The sequence below is a fragment of the Haemorhous mexicanus genome, chromosome 1 (assembly GCF_027477595.1).
Source record: "Haemorhous mexicanus isolate bHaeMex1 chromosome 1, bHaeMex1.pri, whole genome shotgun sequence".
NCBI classification, from domain to species: domain Eukaryota; kingdom Metazoa; phylum Chordata; class Aves; order Passeriformes; family Fringillidae; genus Haemorhous; species Haemorhous mexicanus.
The window spans coordinates 124,406,247-124,432,234 of record NC_082341.1 but is presented as its reverse complement, the minus strand read 5'-3'; the positions used below and the strand labels follow the sequence as shown (position 1 = coordinate 124,432,234).

General features: G+C 39.2%; 1 protein-coding gene across 2 annotated transcripts in view; it reads right to left on the bottom strand.

Annotated features, from left to right (window-relative positions):
• Positions 1-20,512, bottom strand: part of C1H8orf34 (chromosome 1 C8orf34 homolog) — a 150,262-nt gene extending 129,750 nt beyond the window's left edge. For both annotated transcript variants that reach the window (XM_059861819.1, XM_059861828.1), the window contains exon 1: positions 19,963-20,512. In XM_059861819.1, coding sequence (XP_059717802.1) covers positions 19,963-20,031 — 69 coding nt within the window. In that variant the 5' untranslated portion in view covers positions 20,032-20,512. The remainder of the gene's footprint in view (positions 1-19,962) is intronic.
• Positions 20,513-25,988: the final 5,476 nt, after the last annotated feature.

The following is a 25,988-nucleotide window of genomic DNA, read 5'->3' as shown; positions in this document are numbered from 1 at the left end:
TACTCATAATCTCTCCCCTCCTACCTCCTTTCTACTGCTATGTCTTCCTTTCACTCTACGTCCCTTTGTCTTTTCCATCAGTGAACTCCACACAGTCTCTTCCTCCCAGCTGTGTAACAAGTGAAGAAGCTGTTCAGAAGTCAGTAATTATGAATTCCCTGTGCACCCTTGAGACACACTGGAGCACAGAAAGGGGCCAAAGGAAACTTCCATGGTTACTACAGACTAGAGCACTCAGAATAATACATCAGTTTCTGCTACTTCCCAATTATATTGCCCCAAATCAGGCTCTACCTCATCTAAAGGCAGAATGAGAAAGAACATGAAGGTGATATAATCTCTTTCAGTTAACTGCTTCATGGATTTTACCTAGCACTGTGCAAACTAGTTCTTTCTTCATACCTTGTAAAGGTATCTTCATATGCTCCTACATTCACTAGTTTTATTGAACTAGGTTACTAAGACTGTTTAAAAAAAAAATTACTTGTATAAGTTCATTTGTGGATATTTCCAAGAGAGATTCATGCACGCGTAATGAGGCTGCAAAAGATCTTGAAAAAAACACCAGGTCTAAAGTAGTGGTTTAATATATTAATTATTTATAAAGAATATACAGAATTTATAAGCAATAATTTATAAAGAATTCTTTATATCTTTCACTATTGTGCTATCCTGAGGTCCTCTATTACTTATTCAATGAAGGCTCAAATTTTTATTTCCTTGTAACTTTTCAGGCATTTAATACAAATGAAACAGTCTTCACAGTCTATTAATCATAAGCCCAATTACAAGAAAGTCCTAATTAGCCCTGTCTAAATGTACCTATCAGGTTATTAAGTTAATTAAGAGACATCGTATCTTGCCCTGTAATTGGTAATGGTAACTCCACAACAATCACGTTTTAACTGTACAGGCTTTTATAGACTATGGCACAGCACTCACAGATTCTGGCTGTGTTACACTCTTTCTTTTGTGGATTAAATTAGAAGTTTAAGTACAATTAACCACAGCAAGTCTTCATAGTGATGTCAGTAGTGACTTTGTCAATAAAGAAGTCATGAGGGGCTAGATGTGTCCCAGATGACCAGCCAGAGTATGTCCACTTAGAATAAGAAGAATTGCTCTTCTGGCTCCACTGAGTTATTGGAGATATATGCATTGACTACAGGGAAAATTGGACACTTAGACATCTAAATTTAGACTTGCTAACCCCTTCATACAGGCTGTAAGTAAACAAAGAAGAAACAAAATTGAGGGAAAACTTGTGGAAGGACAGTAGGTTTAAGAAACTTTTTAATGACTGACACTTTTTTGTTAGAATTCCATTCTGATTACTGCAGTAACAAAGCAAGGAAACAAAAATAAAAAAAAAATTAAAGTATATTTTAACATTATTCTTACTGACTAAATTAAGAGTCTGAAATTCTTAAATGAGAGCAGAAATGACTGCTTCTACCAAAAAAAGATTATTTTCTGTGGAAATTAATGAAAAATACCAGAATCCTTCTTTTGGAAAACAGCCAGGCTTTAAATATTCTTGAGCAATTTTTAATTAAAAGTCATAGAATCACATTATAAACTATGAACAAAATGGACTTCAACATATCTTATGTTCATTAAATGATCATCACCTCTCCCTATAAATTAAATTATTCAAACCTACACACATTTCCACATAAATAAAAATCATATGTCTTTACCATACTATTTACTTCAAACTAACCATAGTAGAATAACAGCTGAGAACAAATAGTAGTCCTATACAGCTTGCTCATGAAAATATTCAGACTTTTATCTGGAATTGATTAAAAAATTTTCAATTAACACGTTCCTTCTTCAAAATCTCACTGATACCATTTCAGATAGCTGTGCAGTCAAATTTAATATCACAAGACTGTAGTACACAGCACGGGAACACAACCCACAGAGAAATTACTTTGGACATAGAAGTAAAATGAAAGTACAAAGCTGATATGGTGGCTCTGATGCTTTGGTGCACACAAAATTCCCCTAAAGGTGGCACTGTTGGGGAAATCTAAGGTATGGGACTAGTGGCACAGGAAACATTTCATAGAGTGAGAATAACAGGAGGAAGTCTGGAAACAAACATCATTGAATAGCTGTCTTAAGTGTTCATCTACTAAATATCTGTACCAATTCAATAAGAAAAGACCAATCTGGGGTCTATGTTACCAACCATGTTTTTAGGGGGACTCTGGAGAGCAGAATGGAAACAGCAGACTTGTTCCACTATAAATCCTTTGCAGATCATACCATCAGTTCCCTGACTCAGATGAACTAGCTCTATCTGAAACAATTCCAACTCATGCATGTAATTCTTGATAAAATATGCATCATTGATCTTACTTAGGAATACATTGTCTGGTGGACAATTTCAAAGTTTAACTGAGTAAGTTCATGACACTTTATCAAATTCCACCACACACATTATAACATGCAATATCTATCTGAATCTCTTGCTGCATCTTTTCACTTATTTATCCTTTGAAATTTTTCCTCTCCTAATCTTAGTATTTCAAATATCATTGTCCCTAATCTATTTTACCACTTCTGAATTCACAAAATAGCTTCTAACACCTTCAATCTGTAGCTTTATTGAAATATTTCCTTTCTCCCATTTAAGCATTCCAAGAATGCTATCAAGAGAGAAGCTACTGCTACTAGGTTACTCTAAAACATTAAATAATTCTCTGTAGAAGAAGAAAAGGTTAAAGACATGCTCTCAGAGATGCCAATCATGGCAACAGTTACCACGTTTTCTCCCATCATTTAGTTTTCAAATCACAAAGATTTCCTATGATAGCTTATACCTCTTTGTGCAGTCCTGTATCTCTGCACGACAATCTGACTCTTGTGGAATTATGCCTACCATATCATTACCTTAACTCAGAAAGGATTTATCAAATAAGGGTAGTTCATGTTATTGCAGAAACACTGTTAGGTTTCCCTGAAGCATAATTCAGAAGCCTTCTCAGTTTTCATCCACTCTATCAACCACTGAAACTCTGCCCTCAAGGCATGCACTTCACAGTTCAGCCAAAGAAAATGAAAACTGCTGGCTTTCTGAAAGGTCTGTAGGATTTACATCAAAAGAAATACTCCTAGATAAAGACTAGGAAAGACTATTACAACCTGGACTTATATTACAGGCATAAAACAACACTGACTGCACATCACTGCCTTACCTAAAAGCTAACTCAATAGGCTGGAGCTGATCTTTCTCTGATCAGCTGAAGTAATCTCCTTTCAATTTCAAGGTCTAAGTTGAAATCACTTGTTCCACCATGTGCAATGACTCATTACTGCAACTGTTAAAAAAAAAAAAAAAATCACATTTTATTTCTAGTTTAAGCTTCACTGACTTAGCTTCAACCTGTCTGACACGTTTTTGAGGAAGGGTAATGCTAGAAACTGAAGTAGCAGGTATTTTTGTGACCACCTCTGGTAGGCTGACCCCCAACCAGCAGCCAAGCACACACCAGCCACTTACTCATTCCCACACTCAGTGGGATGGGGAAAAAAATGAAAATAACAAAACCAAGAAAAATTAATGGGTCAAGATAAAGAGACCTAAAGAAGCACAGGAAACAGAGAAGGAAAAAAATCAAAGAACAAGTGACACCAAGGCAGTCACTCATCGCCTCCCACTGCCTTGCCAGTCTGCAAGCTTAGATATTTCCAAACATTTACTCTCCAGGTTTAATTAGTGAGCATGAAACTATATGGTAAGGAATATCTCTTTGCCTAGGTTGGGTCAGCTGTTCCAGGTGTGTCCCTTCTCCCAGTCCTTGCCCTCCCCAGCCTGCGTGCTGGTAGGCAGAGAGAAGAACAGAGAAAGCCTTGAGCCTGTGCAATCACTGCTAAGCAACTGCTAAAAGGCTGGCGTACCAACACTGTTTCAGTCACAAATCTGAAATACACCAACATACAGGCTTGGTGTGAAGAAATTCCAGTCCCTGTAAGACCCAGTACAGTACCACTACAGAAAGGGCTATCAAGGGTTTCTGAGTGGTGATCAGGAGAAGGCCATGTATGAAAGAAACTGGAAAGAAACATGTATGAAAGAAATTGGTATATTAAGGAGTTGACTCAGGAAAAGCCCTTAAGCTTAGATATTCTTTATGTCTGAGAAGTAAATAATTACAAAGCTATGCACATGCTTAAAATGCTTTGATGAATTAGATCACTGCTCTGTGATTTTAGAATTACAAACACTTCCTTCCTTCTTTCTGGAAGCCAACCAAAAAAAAAAAAAAAAAGATAAATAGATAAATAGATAAATTAGTGTTTTGATAATACATGTTTTAAAAATGTGTGCAGCAACCACCACCTTTTCCAGGTGCTTTTCTTTCTCCTCCCAAACACTTCTCCAGTAACTCTGCATTACTACACCATTAGATTTATTCAAGTTATAAAGAAAGATAAATGTAAGATAATGTTTTAAAACATTCTACTGCCCAGTGTGTATAGTCAAAGTTATTAAATATTCTGTGTAACTTCTGTGCATTAAAATTACTATAAAAATTGCTTTTGTATTTTTTTTAATCTTGACCAAAAATTTTTAAACTATTCACATGGAACTTCAAATAATAACCAGCAATTACAGAGACACAAAATGGAGAATGTGAGTTACCAGTGTCCAGGGTAGGGAAGTTCTAACACGGATTTAATTACCTTGACTTTAGCTGCCTACATAAATTAACACTAAGTTTGCTCCAGTAATGTTCACTAAACCAATGTCAAAGAAGTTAATACATGCTCCCTGATTGTTAGAAATTACTTAAATCCTGTCATTTGGGAATGTACTCTTAGTACAGCAACTAAACAACTATGAGGAATATGCAGTATAATTACAAGTTTTATTCATACACTTTGAATAGATTAATATCTATTCAGATACACATCTTAATTTTTTGTTATTTACCTGTGAGAGATTGACTTGGTCTCATAAGACTTCATACCAATGTTGCAATCAGCTTTTTAAAAAGATCTAAATGTTTAATATGCAACAATACAACAGAGATTTCTCAACTGGAAAGGTCAGAATTTATTGCTGTGGAAAAATCTGGAAATTAATTTTCACCACAGTAAAACACAAAGAGCTTTTTTTATATTTGTAGAATTTATATACTGCAATTGTGCCTGAAAATCCTTAAATAATAAGTGCTTTTTACATAGCATTTTAAGAGGGCAAAGAGGTTATTCAATATGTAAGCAGTTGCTTGATTCTCTTAAAATAACTTGTATCCTATTCCCCCCCCCCCCCCGCCAGGAAAGGTCACACTGATTTGCCTGTCACAGGTAACACAAGATGTGCAGTATCTTGTCAGGGTAGCCACCACTGCAGACTCTCTGCAAGTTCTCAAATCTTTTGAGAACACTTAGTCAAGTTCAGTTTGGTTCAACACTGCTTATACTCAGTGCTTCTCTAATTGCAACTGGAAAATCTTTTTATTATTACAAGTAACACTTTTATATTAAGTTATGTCAACCAGTGTCTGCTTAAGTATAGATGAAGCTTCCGCTTCATTAAGACACTTGAACTTTGCTATTTGGAAAAAAAAATTGCAAAACCCACAATGAAATTGGAAATAATTAGTCTCTTTATTGCAAGAATACAAAAATCTTGTGCCATGCAGAAGGCATCAGTCTACAGATTTAACAAAACTTGATTATAAATGCATGAATTAATAATATTCTAGTAAATATCTAAATAACAATGTCAACTAATAAAAAAGAAATACTGACTGATTTCTTTTTGTACTCTAGAGATCTTCCTCCATTTTCTGTAATATCATCTATTAAATGTTACCACACGATACTGGCAACTATTTCACTTCTAAAAGATATCAGTGCACCTGAATCTATCTTCAGCCCCAACCAGGAAGACACTTTAATAATTCCAGTTCAATTGGAAGCAAAATCCACCTCTGATAGCTTCCATATGGATTTTTATCATCCAACAGTTAAGCCAAAATGCCTCTATGATTTTCCTCATAAGCAACCAAGATGATGAAGAAAATGCTTCAATGATTTTTTTTCTCTTTACATTTTTTGCAAAGTTCTGACAGATTTCTAACATTTTCTGCCATCATGGATTACGTCTTTGTTTCAAGTCAAATTAAAATAGATATTTCTGCTACTTAAGGCAAAGAAACTTCTGAGAATGATGATCCAATCACAGTCAGACTAAAAAAAAAATAAATTGAAGATTAGAAACACATAGGGAAATAGAAATGAAGGTGTCCATTTTGACCTAAAGTGCAGCAGGCTTGAAGTATACAGGTTTGGAATGCAATATGAACTGTGAAGAATCAGGCAGGAGAGACACAGTGGCAAAATTACACAGAAAAGAAAATGTTAACACTGAGTGCAGATTTACCATACTCTACATGCCTCCAGCCACTTCCTAGGCTTCCCAAACTGCTTCCCAATGGCACTCCCAGGTTCATTGCTCTGCCTTAGCCCTGCAAAGTTACAGTCACTGCCTGTCTCCATCTAAAAATGGCTGCAATTTGGGGAAGCACTCCCAGGCTGCTGTCTGGGATTCCCCCAGAAAAGGGGAATCCTTCAGGGTGGGGGGTTTCAAAACACACACACCTGGCAAGGCTGAGGTCTGAGGCCAGGAGATGACACTCCCTACTGAAGATGAACACCACACTGCCCAGCTGGTTGCTCCTATGACAGAAAACCTATGCTTGCAAAGCAGGCACCAAGAGAACCCTGCTGAAAATGCATGGTCCAAGATCCTCTCCCCTCAGATTTACTTGTTCACCTCATTTACTGGCTGTGCACTGCCTTCGAATAAGACTCAAAACTCATCAGGCAGTCTCTTTGCAATATGTCAGGTGAATTTCTGTCACAATAGGTAGAGTACCTTTTCCTTGCTACAGCCAGAAGATGAAAATACAATATTAAGATAATAGAGATTTGCAGCAGACAATTGATTTAACTACATATAGGAGGGATAATATTTTACATTCTGTTTGAATACCTTGAAATGTACCCTGAAAAAAAGATAGAACTGTATTCCCCAGGAGACATGGAAAAACATAAAATGTCAGGTATAATTCAGTAGTCATATTCAGAACAGCACAGATACCTAAATAATATCTAGCTTTGTTCTCATTTAAGAAATACTATATTTTATTTTAATCCTGCAGTATGTAATGTCAAAAATGCAATCTAAACATGTATCAGTACAGTCCTGCATGAAGTTATTTACACAACCAAAAATCAATTCTCTGTGCCTAGACACAACTACATCATCCTGTGTGGAATTGTTCAACTGTTACTTGAATGCTCTTTCTTCATCCAAAGTCACAAAGAAAAAAAAAAAAGCTTTAACTAGTGGACAAGTGCATTTAGATGTCACAAAACAAGAGAGAGATCTGATCATCATCAGAAGAAACAAAAGCCTCTCACTCTACTTCCCTGCTTTCCACAATTGTATTGCCCATTGCAAAGCACCATGAGGAAGAACACATCCCCATACAACTTCGGCACAGAAACAGTTACTGGAATACTTCCTTCAGACAAGACACTTCCTCCTTACAGGAAGGATGTTCTATAATCATGCCCAGAAAAGAATTCTTCAGCAAAAGACAACTGATGAGCCAAAGTGAACATACAGTTGAACCGTATGAGGAAAAATACCAAAGTTTCTTGACCACATACAGTAGATACATCATGGATTACATCTAGGCACATCTTTAACAGAGGAGAGGTCTAATGCCATTATTTGTTTCATTAGAACCAACTTGCATGTCCAAGCCCTCAAAAAAACCTCACCAAAGGAAGTAATGTGAAAGAACTCACAGTAGCTCTAAAGAGCAGTTGAAAATAGAGAACTGTGTCAGTACCAAGCTGCAAAAAAAAAAAGAGAGGATGTTGGACACCGCTGTTTGACCTCTGAGGCCAAGTGCATTGGTTGCACAGGCCTAAGGCTGACACTTTTATCATGCCCACAAATAAAGCAGGTCTGGGATAAGGGGGACAGCTAAATAAATACTAGTTACACAATCTGGATACACTTTCCACACTGTAAGTTATAGATTAGCTAAACTACACATATTATGGCAATATTAAAACCATTAATGCAAAGCGTAATTAGGAAATAAGAAAAAAAATTATCATCAGTCTCTGTGTACCAAAGCCACAAGCTACTGAATATATTTTTTTCTAAAAGAAAAAGTAGCAGAAAAAAATATTTAAAGACATAAAAAAATATGAGTACTAATAATTATATCATATGGATCAACTTACTAGTCACTTTCTAGCCCAAACAAGGTAACTGTAACACTTCCACAGAACTGATACGTTTCTTGAAAGTGTCATTTGCACTTTGATTATCTCCTCCATGTAAACTGTCATATGGATTTAGTCACCATGTCTACCAGGGACATAACCTGCAACACCCAGGAGCTGTCCTCTGGCTCAGGTTTTCAAACAAAGGACTAAAGGTCTGTATTTTACAAGAAAGCTAGAGCCTTAGGTGGATATTTAAAGAGGAACTGCTGTACTAACAATTGGAGACTTTCTGTGGGTAGCAACAGTAACTATTAAGGACAGATAATTGAATTATACCTAGAACTGGAGTTAGACCCATCATTTCTGATCAGACGCTTCTACCATCAACACTGCAATGGCTTAGGCAACTAAAAATCACCTAATTTCTAGAAGCTGAAATTGGTGTGATTTTAGATATGATAGAATTTTGGAGCTGTAGAGCTATTTTTAATAATAGTCAAAACATTCCTAATCTGATTTTCTAATGCTTTTTTATTTAGAAAACAACGTCTGCGAGTCACTGCTGTACATTTTTGTTTGTTTCCGACACTACAAAGTAACTTCCCAACCCTGACAGCGACTGCCCAATTAAAGTTTCCTGATTGCTCTTTATTTAACATTATACTACATCTGTCTGGTTATGAGTGAAGGCCTTCCTCTTGTAAATCAGAGTCTCACCAACGGCAGCAGGGCTCCCTGTGGGAATACAGCGGGCTCACATGGGCTGCGCTGCAGCCTTGAGACTTGTCAGAGCTCTGAATTGCCACACTGAGCAGAGGAGAAGGAAGGAGAAATCAATTTTTTCTTGATTGTGTGGCACCAATTAATGGGATTAATAGCACTACCAGACACTGAGGCAACGCAAAGAAAGAAGAGACGGCAGAAAGACCATAATGAGCTCAGGGCCTTGCTGTTAAAACTCCCAAACCATATGAAGACTGTAGGAGCCAGTGGGGCTTGCAGGCTCTGTGCAGACAAACAAGACAAAGAAAGGGGAAACAAGCACAAAATAAAACATAATAATGCAGCAGGACAGCATCAGCAAAAGAAGAAATGCAGCACACAACTGAAAATCATTTTAGTATCGTAACTACTATATATTTTATTTCCTCTCCTTACTAGTTAACTTTTTTTTCAGTGTTTAAATGTTAAGTGGATCTTCATTCTGGCCAACTTCATTTTTCTAATCTTTTTTCTATTATCACAGGGAAACACAGAATAAAATAAATGCTCTTGACTTTCTTCTCCTCTGCTGTCCGTTTCTTTCAGGTATTCCTCCTTCAGGGAATAAGAAATCAAGAATAAATCTGTTACTCTAGCAGTTTAGTCTTCTTTTTGTGTTTATCTCTCTGCATTGTTCCTTACATTGGTAAGTCTACATCCAGCTTCTGTCTCAAAGATTTTCACTGTCTTGCACTTTGTATTAGACTACAGGCATTACCATCTATTGGCATTATTCTGAACCATGACACACTTAGGAGGAGCTCTGAAACACCTTTTTTAATTTTTTAACTGGTGTTTCTACATCATGAGAAAGTTATGTACAATTCAGTACAATTATGGATGGTGGTTCATATGACATACCAGAGGAATTTCTGCATCTGCAAACCTTGGGCATCTCCACTTGCATTTCCCTGGACATCTCTGCTTTGTCCTCACTACATAGGAAGGACAAGACTCTTCAGAATCCTTAGGAGGATGAGCACCCAGGTGGCACTGGGTGTGTTGAGTATGACATACACACAATGGACACGTGCAAGTAACACAATGTGTCTGAAAAGGAACACACAACACCTGCCACATGTATATGGGATCTCTGTCCAGCACACACAGGATTCTCAGGCCTGTCCCAATGTTTCAGAGTGTCTGTATGCATTTCATAGAGTATGCACATGCACACACATTTCAGTCTGAGAAATCCCAGTACACTCAGTCATGGAAATGATCCCATCTCTCTTTTCTTCTCCTTCAAATGAAATTATATCCTTAATTACACAAAAGCCCCCAATTCCATCTTTACAAAACTATCACAGAGTCTGCATCATAAACCTTTTCTCTTCCTAACTGGCCTATGCATAATTGCTTCCATAGGTTCTCTTCAAAGGTCACCTACAGCTGAAACTATCCTTATTTTTTAGTTCTCTGAACCATCTCTCATGTCTCCAGATTCTGTAAACTTTCTCTCATGTCTCTAGAAGAGACTGCTTCCACTTATTTAGGCTCTAGGATGAATTCTGTTATCAACAAAACAGAGCAGCTTTTCTGCACTAGTGCACCAAAAGGAACATGGAACTTATGTTCATTCAGAATTCCTTTCTTTGATAGAGATACCCAATCAGAGGAATATTTCACAATCACAATCCGTTTACCTCTCCGTTCATACAAATGTCAGCAGAGGCACAAAGCCTGTCAAATTGGAGTGCAGCTCCTTCTTAATGAAGGAGTTCACAGCACAAGAGCCGGTATTAATAGTGGTGCTAAGGACACCTTTAACTCTCTGGCAAATCCATGCCTAAGAAATATATCCAAGATCAAGTACTAGAGGTGTGAGTCAGACACTGCAAAACATAAAACTCATACACAGTAAGTTATATTTTCCCTGTCTTTCTCACTCTTTGGTTATACTCTTAGCAACCACCACCACTAGAACCTTTCTTTAAAAAAAGAAAGTATAGATTCCAGGTAACCATTTGACAGTACGGAATAAGATTATGAAAATATAATAGAAAAGAAAAAGAACATGCTGGCAATACAGCATTAATCTTTTTCATCCCACCCACTCCCATTTCCTATCCTTTCTCACTCTCACACTCAGTGTATTCGTATGGTCTGTTTCCTCCTAATTTGTTCATCCATCCTCCCTAATTATCCAGTTCTCTCTTCTGCTCCTTCAGAGAATCAACTGGGCTCCATGACATTCCCCCAACCTATGGGGAACAGCAGCTTTAAAAGACAAGATCCATACGAAGCTAACAAGCACACAAGCTTTGCAGATCTCTCATGCCCACCTAGTAGCTTGCTACTGGAGCAAAGCAAGCTACTAGGTGGGCATGAGAGATCTGCAAAGCTTGTGTGCTTGTTCCCTCCCTCCCTTCACCCTCAGCCACCTACATTTTCTCTCCCAAGTCAATGACACATTCCTCATCAGATTATGTGGTGACCCACTGAGCTCAGCCCATTGAAAAATTTTCACTTCTTTGTAGACTTCATTTTCTTCTATTTCATATTCCCAAACTGGGTAACTGTAACATGACACAAGCACCAGTTCTGGAACAAGGACAGCAGGAATGTGCAGTCAGAAATGAAGATGAACAGGACCTGCAACAACTGGCTATTAAATCAGCCTCATAGCCCACAGTCCTGAATACTAAACCATCAGAGTGTCTGGAGTAAAACAAACTATGAGAGAAGGAAAGATTCAATTAAAAAGGCTCCAACACAGTTGAAAGACCCAAACTCTCGTGATCCCTGCCCCAGAAAGCAGCTCCTACAAAAGCCAACAAAAGAGCTATTGTATAGTAAGTATATTGTCCCAGACACTACAGAGAAATATCGTTTATGAATAGAGTGATTTCATTTATTGAATATTGCAGGGAGCTGGAAAATGAGGAAAGAGAAAGGATGTTTCATATAAATACACAATTAAAAGTTTCCACTCCCTGTATGAACAGAATTTTTTTAAGAGGTGGCTAATGTAAACTAGTCTTCTATTTATCACGGGTAATGCAGATGCATTCTTCATTTTGTATGTGCATTTCTCTAACTGTAACACATCTCCTGATAGTGCTATATACAATATATATAGGCCAAAATCTGAGCTGTTTCACTGGAAGCTCCATGTTTAAGGCAAAGATAATACTTGAATATTATGTGAATAAGGGAAGAAAACTGCCCAAATCAACAGAGGAGCAAAACCAGAGGGGCATCACAACAACAGCCAAATGACTCTGCCTGAACATTTATACATGGAAGTAAAAATAAGTATTCAGTGAAACTGAGTAGAAAAAGGAGAATTGACACAGCACAGTATATGGGACCTGATATAAAAGTTAAGGCCATCAAAAATGTGTCTGTTGCAAGCCTTTTTAAAGGATATTACCCTCTCTACTAAGAGCATATTTGGATGTTGGGTTGCCTTGGCAAAGGCATAGGTGTGCATTTCAAGTGATTATGCTCTTTACCTGTGCCCAAGGATGAAAATCTGTAATCCATGTTTCTTCTATCAGCTATGTGCTGCTTTTCATCACCTTTAGTAATGTGTGAGACAGCCCACTGCTTTAGTCAGGAGCTCAAGGGTTTCCTAACAGCTGCATTTGAAAATGCTCTTGCTTTCACTGGTTTTTAACCTCATCTTATGGTTTTAGGCAGAGAAGACTCTTAACATATAACCTCTCCTTCTGTGATACTTCACAGCTCATATGACATTTCTTAGGAGAAAAAGTGTGCACCTGTGCAAGGGGGATATTACCCAATACAGAAAGAATGCCTCGTTTTTGTCTGAGTAATTAATTACAGACACTTAAGTGTTTGGGTAGTATTTGTTCCAAAAGTTGGTGAACATAAAAATGCTTCCATCCACCTCTTCTAATCCAGAGGTAAAAACGTATCTCTATCCTTCTGCACTCATACAAAAACAAATATGCTTTCCCAAAAAAATAAAATAAAATAAGATTTTTAAAAATATATTAAAAATCACCATATGAAAAAATTCTAAATAATCATTAGACAATTGAAAATGAGAAATTAGTCCCCACTTCAGTGTTTGAATAAATAAGACAAATAAAAAGACACAAGTGAAAATAAAAGATACTGGGAAAAAAATGAAAGAATATTGATTAGACATTCAAAATAGGCAAATTGTAAAAGAACATGATATTAAAATACTCTTAAATATTATGTTTCTAACTCAATTTAAATATTATGTTTCTAGCTTCCATTTACTAAGTTACACTTTTAAAATAAGAAACACTAATAACAGGTGTATGTCTAGGTGTTTCTTTTTAGTGATGCCATGTTAAAGCAGATAACTAGGAAACCCACTAGCTCCAGAACAGTAAAATAGGACATCACGTGTGCCAGAAATGCTGGTTAAGGTACTCGCTGTTCCCTTCCCTCCCAGAAGCTCCTAATCACACAGAAGGCTGAGACTGTCCTTACTCTACAGTATGGATACTATCTGGCCCACTTGGAAAAGCATAGATAAGTAACAGCAAAGAACATGTTAGAAAAAATTATAGGATGAGTTAAAACCATCAAAGTATTTTACTTTATATTTGCCACTTAACATTGATCTGTTGTTCCAAAAATACTGGACTAATCAAAAGAAACAAAACAAACAATTGACGAACTGACTTCAATACTGTTAATGTAATCTGAAACTTTGAAGATACTTCATAATGTGATAAAACACAAAGAAATAAGACCAGTAGTAATGGGCTTATTTTGATCCAGACTGATTAATTATTAGACAGGTTACCAGAAAAAATTCAGTATCATATCTGTTAGCTTTATACCTTACCACTGAGCAGCCAGGCTTTGCGAGAAGATGATGGCGAGAAGAACACAAGTGAGAACTACTTCTCATTTTCCCAGGTTTTTTTTTGATGCAAGATATTTATGCCTTCTGCTCTCCTTCTCAAGAAACAAAGTAATTGTCATTTTGAGAGTTTAAAAATATTAAAAGTTAACATAACAAAAGGATGCTATTATGGCACTTTCACCTTATCGTTCCATACTTCAGATACAATTCTTCCAATTTAATTACTACTTGTATTTTTATTTATTTCTGTGTCTGTTGGCAAAGATTATTTTAAAAAAAACAATTAAGAAAGCAATCAAGAGACCCAACTTTTTCATTTCAAGCAAGTAATATTTTTGCCACTATGGAAACGAGTTTTATGTGATTGCTATCTATGTTCTTGGCCACACAAGTCCATACCTGTATTTATGATCTCTTTCACTGTCTTTTTCCAATATGCTTTTAAAGTCTTCAACTAACTTCAGACAAAGTCCCAGAGGAGTAGACATTACAAAACTGCAACTCCTTTTAAATGCTGAGAGATTAACTAGACAGGTAGCAAGATAGTGTAATTTTCCTCATTCAGAAACATTTTTTTCTTAATCTTAGATTATATGGGAGAGTAGAATTATGACTGCCTCAACCACAGGAAAATTTCTGACATTTGCATCTTGTTGGTCACCACAAAAGGTAAGTAATAAGCGTAAAGCCATTGCTTATGGAACTGTTTGTTAATGGAAAATGTTGTGTCTGTAGTTTTAATTAGGGTCCTTCATTTGTTTCCCCCTAAAGTTATCTAAGGCAGTTATGAGACTATATGATGAATTGTCAAAAATGCAAAGGACATCTCTACACCATTTTTCCCTTTGACTTACATTCCCCCTATATAGGTCTTTTACTTCAGTGCACATTAAGGCTACAACAACACCTCACTGTAACAGGCACCAACAAAAATAAAAATTAGAACTTGATTGTGATTCCCTATCCCCTACTGTGTAAGACTGCAGCACTTCTAGATCACTTTTGGTTTCCACACATTATTTGAAAAACAGGTAATACTGGCTTCCCTGCAACAGGAACTGCCAGGCTAAAACAATGTCACTGGCTAATCAGTTAGTGCCTAAAATAATCCTTGTGATGTCTAAGTACTGAAAAACTCAGCCTTTCAAAGGCTCCATCTAGCTGCTTGAAATCAAATGCTTCATTAAATACATTTCTGTAATCCATAATAAAAACCCTTTCACACTAGCAACAGAATCTAACCCATGAAGTATAGAACCAAAATACTCAAAATTTGGAAGTTTTGAGCAACCTCAAAGGAAAACAATTCTTTAAGCTCAGCTCAATCATTCAAATTGCAGATATTGCAGCTTGAAACATAATTTTATACTGTGAGAAATTGCGAACTGGTTAATTAGACGTTCAAGTAGACAGTGTCTACCTTTGTGTATTTAAGAACCAAGGGTAAACATTATTCCAAAAGACAGTCCTAAACTCCAAAATCCATCACCAAACTTTGACTAAGTCAGTCGTAAGATGCACTATAGATAGAGTTCATCACCAAACAGGCTAAGGTTTAAGTGCAAAGTATAGGAAAGTGTAGTTATTTTATTTAAATAATTGATACCATTGCATAATATACACCAATAATGCTATTTCATTTAGGGAAAGAAAAACCAACATAGATTTAAAAAAAACCAAAAAAACCAAAACAGCTTCCCATTGTATTTGCTTCAGTAATTACATCTCCTAAAGAAAGAAAAAAAAAAGAAGCTAAGGGTGGTATTATGAAGCCTTTATGTTATTTGAAATAAAAATTACCATTCTAACTCCACATTACTTGGAGAAAAAAAAACTTGTGTAACCAGGAATTTTGCATGTTTACTTTGAGAAGAGTTATTCTGGCTTTTTATAACTCAAAGAAATTACAGTTCTAGGGTTTGCATAACAATAATGTACCTGCTGGATGCTTTTTAGCTGCACTTCTAGAAATAAAAAAAAATCCAAAACACTAAATTTATCTCAGAGCTCTTGAAGATTTATTGCAATCTGTTCTCAAGAGTGCTGATCCAGCTTTCAAATTCACAAAAACTAAGTGTCAGGTTGCCCAAATGAAAGCACAACTGGATGCTAAAGAGATACACTTGTACAGAAGAATAGATGTATGGATACAGGCAGCAGGATAATTCATTGAGATTATTAGCACACAAAAAGAACTTGTTGGATTGGATGCTTGAAATGCAAAGTGGGTCAATACTTCACTCAGACAGAAATGAGTGGGTGCTGATTCTGAATACTCTGTCCTAGCCAATTTTAGGCACATACCTCCTGTTCACATTTTAAAAAGATGGAATAAAAAAAAACAACAGCAAAGCTTCATCACAGAAATAATTCATATTTAGAATTCTTGTTACATTCCAAGTTAATGTGAAAAAAAATAGAATCTAAAAAAAATCAGGTAGTGCCATGGTATGTGTTACCACGAAACTCCCAGAAAAGAGGCATTTCTAGAGGGCATTCCTCAAATCTGTTGTCTAACCACAGTATTCTCAGATGCCAACAATCTCTTAGAGAAAGATGTCTAAGCTTTCAAAACCAAACGAAAAAAGAAAAGAAACCCACAACACACAAAAAGTACACAAAACAGAATAAGGACGCTCATGAAGCCTGACAAAATATAAGGGGTCAATTTAAGACCTTACTGTCAGCACTAACAAGACCTGCATGCCCTAGGGCACTTAGAAGCTGCATTATAGGTTCACAGCAATCTTACCTGCAAAAATCTTGGACACCTGAAAGATGAGATGGTATAGAAGTAACAGCTCTGAAAAGTCATGACTTGGGGACCTACATTCAAAAGGGAAAATGAGGCTGCAGCATCGAAGTTGTTTTGCAACCTGTCTTAAATCTCAAAATTGACACAGTCTCAGATGTACACAGTAATTCCCTCCCACCTTTCTTCCCACCTCTAACCCATAATAAGAATCTACCTTGTAAAAATGTTTGGAATGAAGTGAATCTGGGCTGAGTAAACATTCATAGCTGAGTGGATAGGGTTTCCTACTATGTGTTAACAGATACTGGTAGTTACTAGAAGACCAATGCCTGCTGAGTCAGCTTAAGCTCATTAATTCTTTCTCCAGGAGGGTACTCCTCTCATTTCTTTACAGAGAAGGAAACAACTTTCTAACCAAGGCAGAGCCTAAGGTGTTCCTGCATCTCATGTGTCAGCACTTCTCTTTCACACTTCTCTTTCACACAAATTAGGAATATAATTCAAGTGTCAAACCACACAAAACTTCAGAAAAGATTTTCTTAAATAGGTACTGCTAGTTAATGAAGTACAAAAACCCCTAACCCCCTTCTGTAACAGAAGGTCACAAATACAGGACAGCATGGAGAAAAGAGACACAACCAGGATACTGGAACACGTTGACCTACTAGCAAGAGCAATTACTGCTCTTAACTGTAATGCAGTGGAATTGTACTTCACCTTCAGTACAGCGCCAACTGTTCCACCTATCAGCATTCTGTGCCTTCGTAATTGTCTAAAATCAATGGTGTAAAGTCCCTCTGATCAGTGATTATTCATTATGCAAGTATGAAATACAATCTGTTTATGCATCACTGTCCTTGCCCTCATCTCAGAAAGCTCACAGGTCCTCTCTCCCTGTCCTTCTTTCCTGTGACTGCCCTCAGCTACCCAGTTTTATTTCATGCACTCCCTAAAATGTTGACTTGAAGCATATATTGAGCAATTACAGTGACAACCTGCTCAGCAGATAACACTGGAGAAAACTGAATCCAAGTCCACTCTGTTCTGAGTTGGTACTCCCTGAAAAGAAAAGATGGCTGTCATCCATGACAAGTGACAGTTAATTAGCATCTAAACCAGAAGTGGTAGAAGAAAATGCTAGCTGTTCCTGGATGAAAGACAAAGCACAGGTCTCATTTTGCAACGTGTCAGAACTTTTAGACACGTGAAAAACTGATGTGTTAGTGACTACATCTGATTGTGAACACATGGCATTCTTGGAACACCACATAGCACATCTAATAGTAATACTAAAGATTCATCCGTGCATAGTCTTTGATCAATTCCCATCAACTTCAAATACCTGTCTTTCTAAGGACTACAAGATCAAGCATAGGCTGCAGATCTTCAATAAACTGTTGAGAATAAAAAGTACAAAAAAAATTAAATATGCAAGTAGATTTTAAAAGGCCAATCAGAAAGAAGAGGAGATAAGAATCATGATCTTCTTCTCAGTGTAATGGATTAAAATAACTGTAAACATCTGCAGGAATGTTATACCTCTAGATCTTAAAACCAGTTGCTAGTATTCAGGTGTAAGTAGATTTCACATCAAAAAGTCTTCCTGGTATACAGGAGCGCACCAAGAACCTGTAGACAGCCTGCACAATTATGCAAAGAGCCTTTCACGGATTCTTTCTATCACAATGAAATTCCTACATAACAAAGATTAATGAAATATGTGGTGATAAGTGAAATGCTGAAACAAATGCAACTTCTCAATCTTTCTCTCCACTATTGATAACTGAAACATCCCATAAGAATCCAAATAGAGACAAGCATCTTATACTACAGAGAAACTAGGTTAAAACATAGTGACTCAGAACAGAGACGCCAAGTCGTTTGCTTGAATTTTAATGTGTAAACCTATGGGTTAAAGAAATTGAGAAGAAAATGAGAGCGGTCAAGGGCCTAACCCTTGAACAACCCCAAAGCACTGAATTCCCAGTGAAATAAACAAGAGTCAGTTACGTACTTAGACATAGCAACGCAGCTGATTGAACAAAATTTTATTCAGGAATTGAACCACACAGATGTTTCCATTTTTATCAATTCCTTAACTAGAAAAATCACCTGCTATTCCCTAGTACCCAATTACTGTTCCATCAAACGTGTCTTTATTTATTGCAAAATAAAAACATCTAATACCGCTAGCACTGAACCAGCACAGTCTATTTCAACAGCCTATGCACACAAAAATAAAAACCAGACCATTAGTGAACGATTTTCTAACAAAATTTGAACCTTTCTCATGGAGGGTGGCAAATATACACTGAAGACGAGGTGTCCACCACACCAGAATAAAAGAGATTTCATACATAGTAAGCTTGATTGAGAACAAGTTAAATACTGTAAAAAGGAGACTTGTGCCTTGTGATAATACTGCCAGAGTGCAGTGCATAATATATGTGCATTTTGATGTTTAAAACTGCATGAGAAACAGGATGATAAAATGGTAATAATCACGATTGCTCTAGCACCCTTTCAAATTCTAAGTATTCACAGCTTATGTACTGAAATAGTAAAATATGCACATCTCTGCATCTACAAATCCCTGCAAGTGCATCGCTATAAGAAAACGTTAAATCTATAGCAAAAACACGGTGTGTGACTGCAGATAAAAATTTCAGAAAACACCATGGACACGGACTTTTCGCAGGACAGACTTCTTTCCGAGTGCTCGGTGCAGAGGGTGTGTTTCCCGGTGGGAGGCACCCACCTGTCCCTCACCGCTGGCTGGTCACGGAGGGGCAGCGCCTGGGAGCTCGCCCGCGGGCCGTGCGGCGCCCGGCGCTGAGCGCTGCCGCCCAGGAGCCGGCGGGGGTTGGAAGCGCCGCCTCCCCTCGCGGCGCACGGCGGGTGCGCGGTCGGTCCGCGGCTCCCCGCGGCCGGACGGCGGGGCCGGGCCGCCGTCCCGCGGCCGCTGGGGCGAGGCGGCAGCGCAGCGGGGGCGGCCCCGGGGACTCGGGCCGCGGGCGGGATGGCGGAGGGGCACCTGTTTGACGACCCGCGCGGGATCGTGCGAAGCAGAGGGCGGCGCGTTCGTGGTGGGGCGAAGAAGCGGGGCACATCCTCGGGATAGCCGGGAAGGGAGGGCTGCGCGGAGCTCCGGCGCTCGGAGGAGGGACACGAGGGCACACGCGTGCTGCGGGGCGGCAGGACAGGGTGAGGGGTGCCGGCACTGCCGAAGCAGCGCCTCAAACTCATCCTCGCCCCTACGTTCACCTGGGCTGCGCGGGGGGCCGCGGCCATCGTAGGGACACCCCCGCCCCCACCGCTGCCCGCCGCGGAGGAGCCGGCCGGCAAGAGCGCACCTTACCTCGAAGAGGGGACCGATCTTATTCTTCTCCAGGTAGGCTTGGATTCTCGTCTGCTGGTGAGACGCCATGAAGAGCTCCGGGGGCGGGGGCTTGAGCTCGTCTCCCCCGGTGGCGGCTGCAGTCCCTCCGGCTGCTGGCGGCTCGCTCCTCCGCTGCACTAGGGCTGCCACAGCGGGAGAGGGCGGAGGCGCTGCCAAAGTGCCCGGGACGGCGCTAACTCAGGTAACTGGGGGCGGGGGAAGGAGCCGGCTGCCAGTCGCTCGTTTAGCCGGGCGCGGGGCTGGCTGCCCTCAGGGAGCAGCGGGCGGGCGCTGCCTGGAGCGGAGCATGGTGCAGGGAGGAGAGGAGCTACAAAGGCGGCCCCCGATCCCGCGTCGCTCCGCGTTGCGTGTGTCTGTCAGTCCGTCTCTGTCTGTGTTTCTGTGCCAGGCAGCGCCTTGGTGACGGGAGCGGCCGCGGCTCAGCGCTGCCGCCCTCGCCACAGCGCCGCTGCCGAGGCCGATAGCCGCGGGCTCCTGTCAGCTCCGCGGCCGCCGGCGCCCGTTGACGCCCGGGCTCGGCGCACAAAAGGCGGGAGCGGGGGAAGGGGGAGGAGAGCGGGCGGGAGGCGGGGGCTGCTCTGCCTCCGCCGCTCCCCTGCCCGCCCGGCGACGGGCTTGCCCCCGGCGGAGCCGCAGCCCCCCCTCCCCGCCGACGTTTTTGGGGCCCCACCTGGCTCCGGTGCCCCGGGCGGGGGTGAGCGCCGCGGGCCGCCCGGCGTGAGGCGCCTGAGCGGCACGCGAAAACTTCAGCTGGGGAAGGTCGCGGAGGAGTGAAACGAGTCGCGCTGCCAGCAGGGAAGGGGGATGCAAGGACTGCGCCCAGCGCTTTTCCTTAATTTCTGTTTAAATTATCATTAAATCTTAAAATGCTACCCTTTCTTATGATGCCAGTGAAATTTCCAATTAGGTACAATCAGGATTTGAATGGAAAAATTGGAGTAGCTATGCAGGTGCATCCTGGTCGCAGGTTGTGTTGAGTTCCAGGAAGCAGCCAAGGGCGCGATGGAGTAAGTAAGAAATATTCAGCTGGCTTCAGAGAGTAGTGAGTTAATAACTCATCAAAGAATCGGTGTTTATTCTGTCCTCTAGTAATCAGTATCCCCCCCTTTCTGGAAGCAGGATCATAACCAGCTTTTTTTCTCTCTCTCCCTCTATTTAGAGAAGAATAAACAAAAACATGCTTCCTGGGGCTTGCCACTTCTGTTCTTCTGCAATAACTGATTCTGCTGTACTAACATTAACCTGTTTAGTTGAAAAAATATACCTTTTTTTAATAAGGATTTTTTTAAAGACACAAAATAGCTTTTGAAGACTGTTGGGAACATTCAGCACATCTGCTGAATCAGGCTGCCTGTTCCCAATCAAGCAGTGTTCTGCAAATGCGAGAGTACAAGCATCTCCTGATTCAGAAACCGCAAAAGAAAAGGATGAATTTTGTCAGGAGTCAAAAGATCCTGAGTTCCGCTCCCATAGCCATTGACTGTTGTTTGACTTCAAAGTCTCAGTACTGACCTAAACCTCAAGCTTCTACCTAGAAGGAGGTCAAGTGTAAGTGTATTACAAAGAGCTTGCAGCCCATCCTGTAGTGTAAGCAATAGCCTGTAGAATTCTTTAATGGTTTGCTGGAATGTGCTCATCCCAGCCTTACTGAGGCAGTGTTTGTTTCCATAGTAGTCACTTAAAAATGGCACTTTTTTTTTAATTTGGATTCTCAGTGGGTAGTCTTCTAAAATTCGTATCAACTCAGAGTTTTAGTGTATCTTCTTCAGCAAAGTATTGCCTGGTGCCACCTAAATAATGTGGTGCTAAGCTAGTTTAATCAGCCTAATGAGGATCATACAATCATAGGGATAATTGCCAGTTTTGCAGGTTTTCTGCAGTGGCTCTAATGATTCCCATCAAATGAGGATGTTTGTAAAATTTCATAAATCTCACCAGAACCCAGACTGCTCCAGTAAGTAAAAGTCTCCCACTTTGTAAAATGATGCCACCCCTTAGATGCAAAAATGAGAGCATTTGTTTCTATAGCTCTACACAGCCTGACTTCTCAAAGTAGCAGCACATCCAGACCTGCGGGGACATGGCCATATCAGGACCTGCAAACTGTCACTGTTCTGTGCAGACCAGGAAAAGGACTGAAGAAAAGAAACAAGACTGTCAGCAATATGAATAGAAAAGAGAATTTATTAAAGGAGGTTTTAAAGATAGCATAACTGTCTAGGTTGCATGTTGTACAATTAGATAGATGCCAAGATCTCACTGTTAAAACCTCAGAGTTCTGAGGATTTCTGTGTTTTGTTTTTTTTTTTTCTTTCCTCCCACTGAATGACAGAATGGTTGAGGTTGGAAGGGACTGGTCCAAGCCCCCTGCTACGGCAGACTCACTTACAGCTCGTTGCCCAGCCCTATGTCCAGATAACTTTTGAATATCTAGGAAGGACACTGGATTTTTTTGGTGTCCATTGTCCTTCTTTTGCTTCCTTTTTCCCTAGACTATTTTTCCTTCTCGTAATTCTCACCCAGACATATAATCTAGATTTTCCAGTTGGCTTGGGAGACACAGTAGCAGTCCTGCTGTGGCTGGGAAAGTTTCCAAGGCCAATGTAGAATTAGCTTTCTAAACAGACATATCTTGTAACCCCCACAGCTCCCATGAGACTTAAGTGACAGGTTATCCTTTGATGTGGATTAGGTACTTTAGGGAGACGTGAACACAGACAGTTTCTTACCAAGAGCTTCATGATACTGTTACCTAGTTGAAGGTCTTCAGCAGTTCCCTGACAGTAAAGCTCTCTGAGTGCTAAAATATGGGAGTCCAGGTGTCTCCTGCAGAGAGCATAGGCTGAGTGACATGGTATAATAGGAAAAGGAGCTTCACTGATAGCACTCTTTTCTCTTTTTTTCCAAGAAAGCACTAAAACTGTTGCTAGGTTTACAACAAGCCACACCAAATTAGCAATCAATAAATACATGTGATTTGCAAATAAGCACAGAAAGCTGGATATGTCCCTGCTGTCCTCCTAGCTGTTAGAAGAAAAACATTTTCAAAATTCAATTACAATATTCTAAGTTTTTAAAACTGCTATTAATACAATCTTTTAAAATTAACTTTCATCTTAATACCAAAGGAAAAATTCTCTTGGATTAAAATTACTGGTTTAGGCATGCCTGAATTTTTATTACTTTCAGCAACCTTTTTGTATGAGCAACTGAACACTAAATTACTTTACAACCTAAGTAATAAAATATAGTCTCTGTATTGTGCTTTGCTGTGGTCCTGGTTTCATTTAATGGATATTTTTCTTTCAAGAGCAGTATACAGCATGCACATTTATCTAACACTCAGCAGTGAACTGCAAGAACAGGAATGACTGAAAGAATTTGTACACAGGCACCAAAAAATGAAAAGTATCCCAATTAAAAAATATATTCCCCTCACAAAACAAGATTTCCCAAAAAACAAGGAGAAAGAGTCAAAAGAACAGGGCTAATTTTAAGATGCTCATGACCACACTCTATTCAGTTCCTATCCTGTGTCTGTGATATCTGAGCTCCCTGCTTCTTACCATCTTTATGTTGGTGGATATCTCACCCTTCCAGTCTCTTCTCCAAGAGAACAGTGTGCATTTTTGATAGGTCGTTTCTGGTTTGACTTACTCAGTTCAAGGACTTTGCTAGAGTAGGGACCCATTAAACAATTCCATAGTATTCTACATCATTTCAGTCCTGCCATCCATTTTTCAGGTTTTCAAGTTTGCTACAGTTCCAATGCTGAGCACTGAATTTTTTAAGTTACAGTCAGTTGCAGTACCCATTCATCATTGCCAGAGTTAAGTTACCCAGGCTTCACATGCAAAGGTGTTCTTCAGGAGCCAGAGCTGCCACTGCCTAGCAGAAAAGGAAACTGATGACTTGGCTGGCTGTAAAAGTACTCCGTGGGTCACAAATACCGAGTGCCAAGTCAACAATTTTTTTCCCCTTCTGGCTAAAATTTGATCCATATGCTCTGTACGAAGTTTATTTTTTGAGATGGCATCTGGAGTGCAAAAGAGACATTACAATCTAAGAGAAATATAGTGGCAATATATGAATTTATTGCAAACCTTTAAATGGCTTTCTAGTTCCCATTAAGTGCTTTATGTTTCAGCTATCAAAATCATCAGAAATTCCTTAACCTTTCAAAAACAATTACAGAGAAGGGAAAAAGTAGCAGGCACTTTAAAAGAGGTAGTATTCATCAAAACCTGGTGATGTTTTCCTTAGAAAGCTTTCTGTTTTGCCAGTGTTTCCTTTCATGTAATAACTCTACAGCAAAGACTTCTTCCATTACTGTGATTGTTTCTATTGAGTTTGATATTCTATGCAAAGTCATTACCTGCTTCATGAAGAGCTATGAGCCATTAGTCAACAGCTAACTAAATGCAGTTCTTAAAGTATCCTTGTACTTTAAAAAAAATGAACTGAAGTTACATCCAGGAGAATAAAATCCCTGAGTTCCTACTCTTTATAGCCTTGGAACATTACAAACCCCTGTTGTAAAATTTTCTGAAAAAGCACACATGCACACACACACACTGGCTAAATATTGCAGTGCTCCAAGCTGTTTAAAATAATGAAGGTCTAGCAGTTCCTGACCTAGAAAGCTGTCATCTTGCTTTTTATTTAGTATTCCCCTAAAAATGGATCTGCTTGGATGGCATGTTCTCAAAAGAAATTGAAGCATCTTACTGTATTATGCTGAAATATCCAATTTACCTTTTATCTCATATCAAGTTATCTGACAGAATTGGAAATAACATCACTGGAGGGCTGATTTTGTATACTTAATTTTATCTGGTGGGGGTTTTTTAAAAGTACGCAGTAAATGATAATATATCCACAAGCTTGATTTCAAGCAACCTCAAATATCCTTTGTATGGTTTTCTATTCACACCAAGATAGGAGCCATGCAACTTCAAAATCTGAACTTGACCCAAACTTGTTGTAAAGAGAAAGAATTTCTTTGCATCTTCATTCTCATAGAGAATTCAACCTGTGTTTTGGATATTTTGTCCTTTGTACACTGTGATCTTGACCACAGACAGCCTCTGTGGTAAAAGATACCATCCTATTCTCTGCAGGGCAGGAGCTCTTGGAAACTTGAAAGTTTGCATTATCCTCAGGCTCTAAATAAGGACAAGAACAAATCACTGGAAAATTCAAGATACATAAACCCACACCGTGCTTAAGGAGGATGAGTGTCTACCTCTCTGACTCCTCTTATTTTCAGATGTAATTGGTTTTCATGTATCATGTTCACTTTCCTGCTTCCAACGATTTGTTCAGGAATGCTCTCAACCTATTCAGAAAAAAAAATTCCATCTCAACTTGAACAATCTAGCTCATATCATATTAAAAATGCAACCATTAATAGAAACCACTACTCTTTCAAGACTTTAGTGCAGCTTATATCCATTTTTAGCACCTTTATAGTTGTTTTCTTTCTGTTTGGCTACACATTAACATAAAACATAAGTAGAAGTTGCAGTACTTATGAGAATATTGGTAATAGAGTTGGCTGTATATATTAAATACATTTCAATGACAAATATGCTCTGAGAATTTAATTTTATTTGCAGTATGGAAGACTGCAGACAGGCTTTATTCAGAGTTCTGCTTTGCAGTTCAGCTGCAAAGCAGAACTCTTAGTACCCTCCTGGAGATGGATTGGCCAGGTTCATATTCGACTTCACTGACACCCAGGGACTAAAGTAATTAAATAAAAGACTTGCAACACAAACTGACAGTTACATTCTTCTTCCTTTCTGAGGGATAAAACTATTAATGTAATTCCTTGGTAGTGACTAAGAACATAAAATTTCAAACCTTCAAAAACTGCTCCTTTCCCCTCCTTCTGTATCACTGGCAGTGCACAGACCAATTTTCCATGCACTGTTGGCATTCTGGTAGTGTGGATGGCAGCAGGGACTGAACCAAAACCTTTT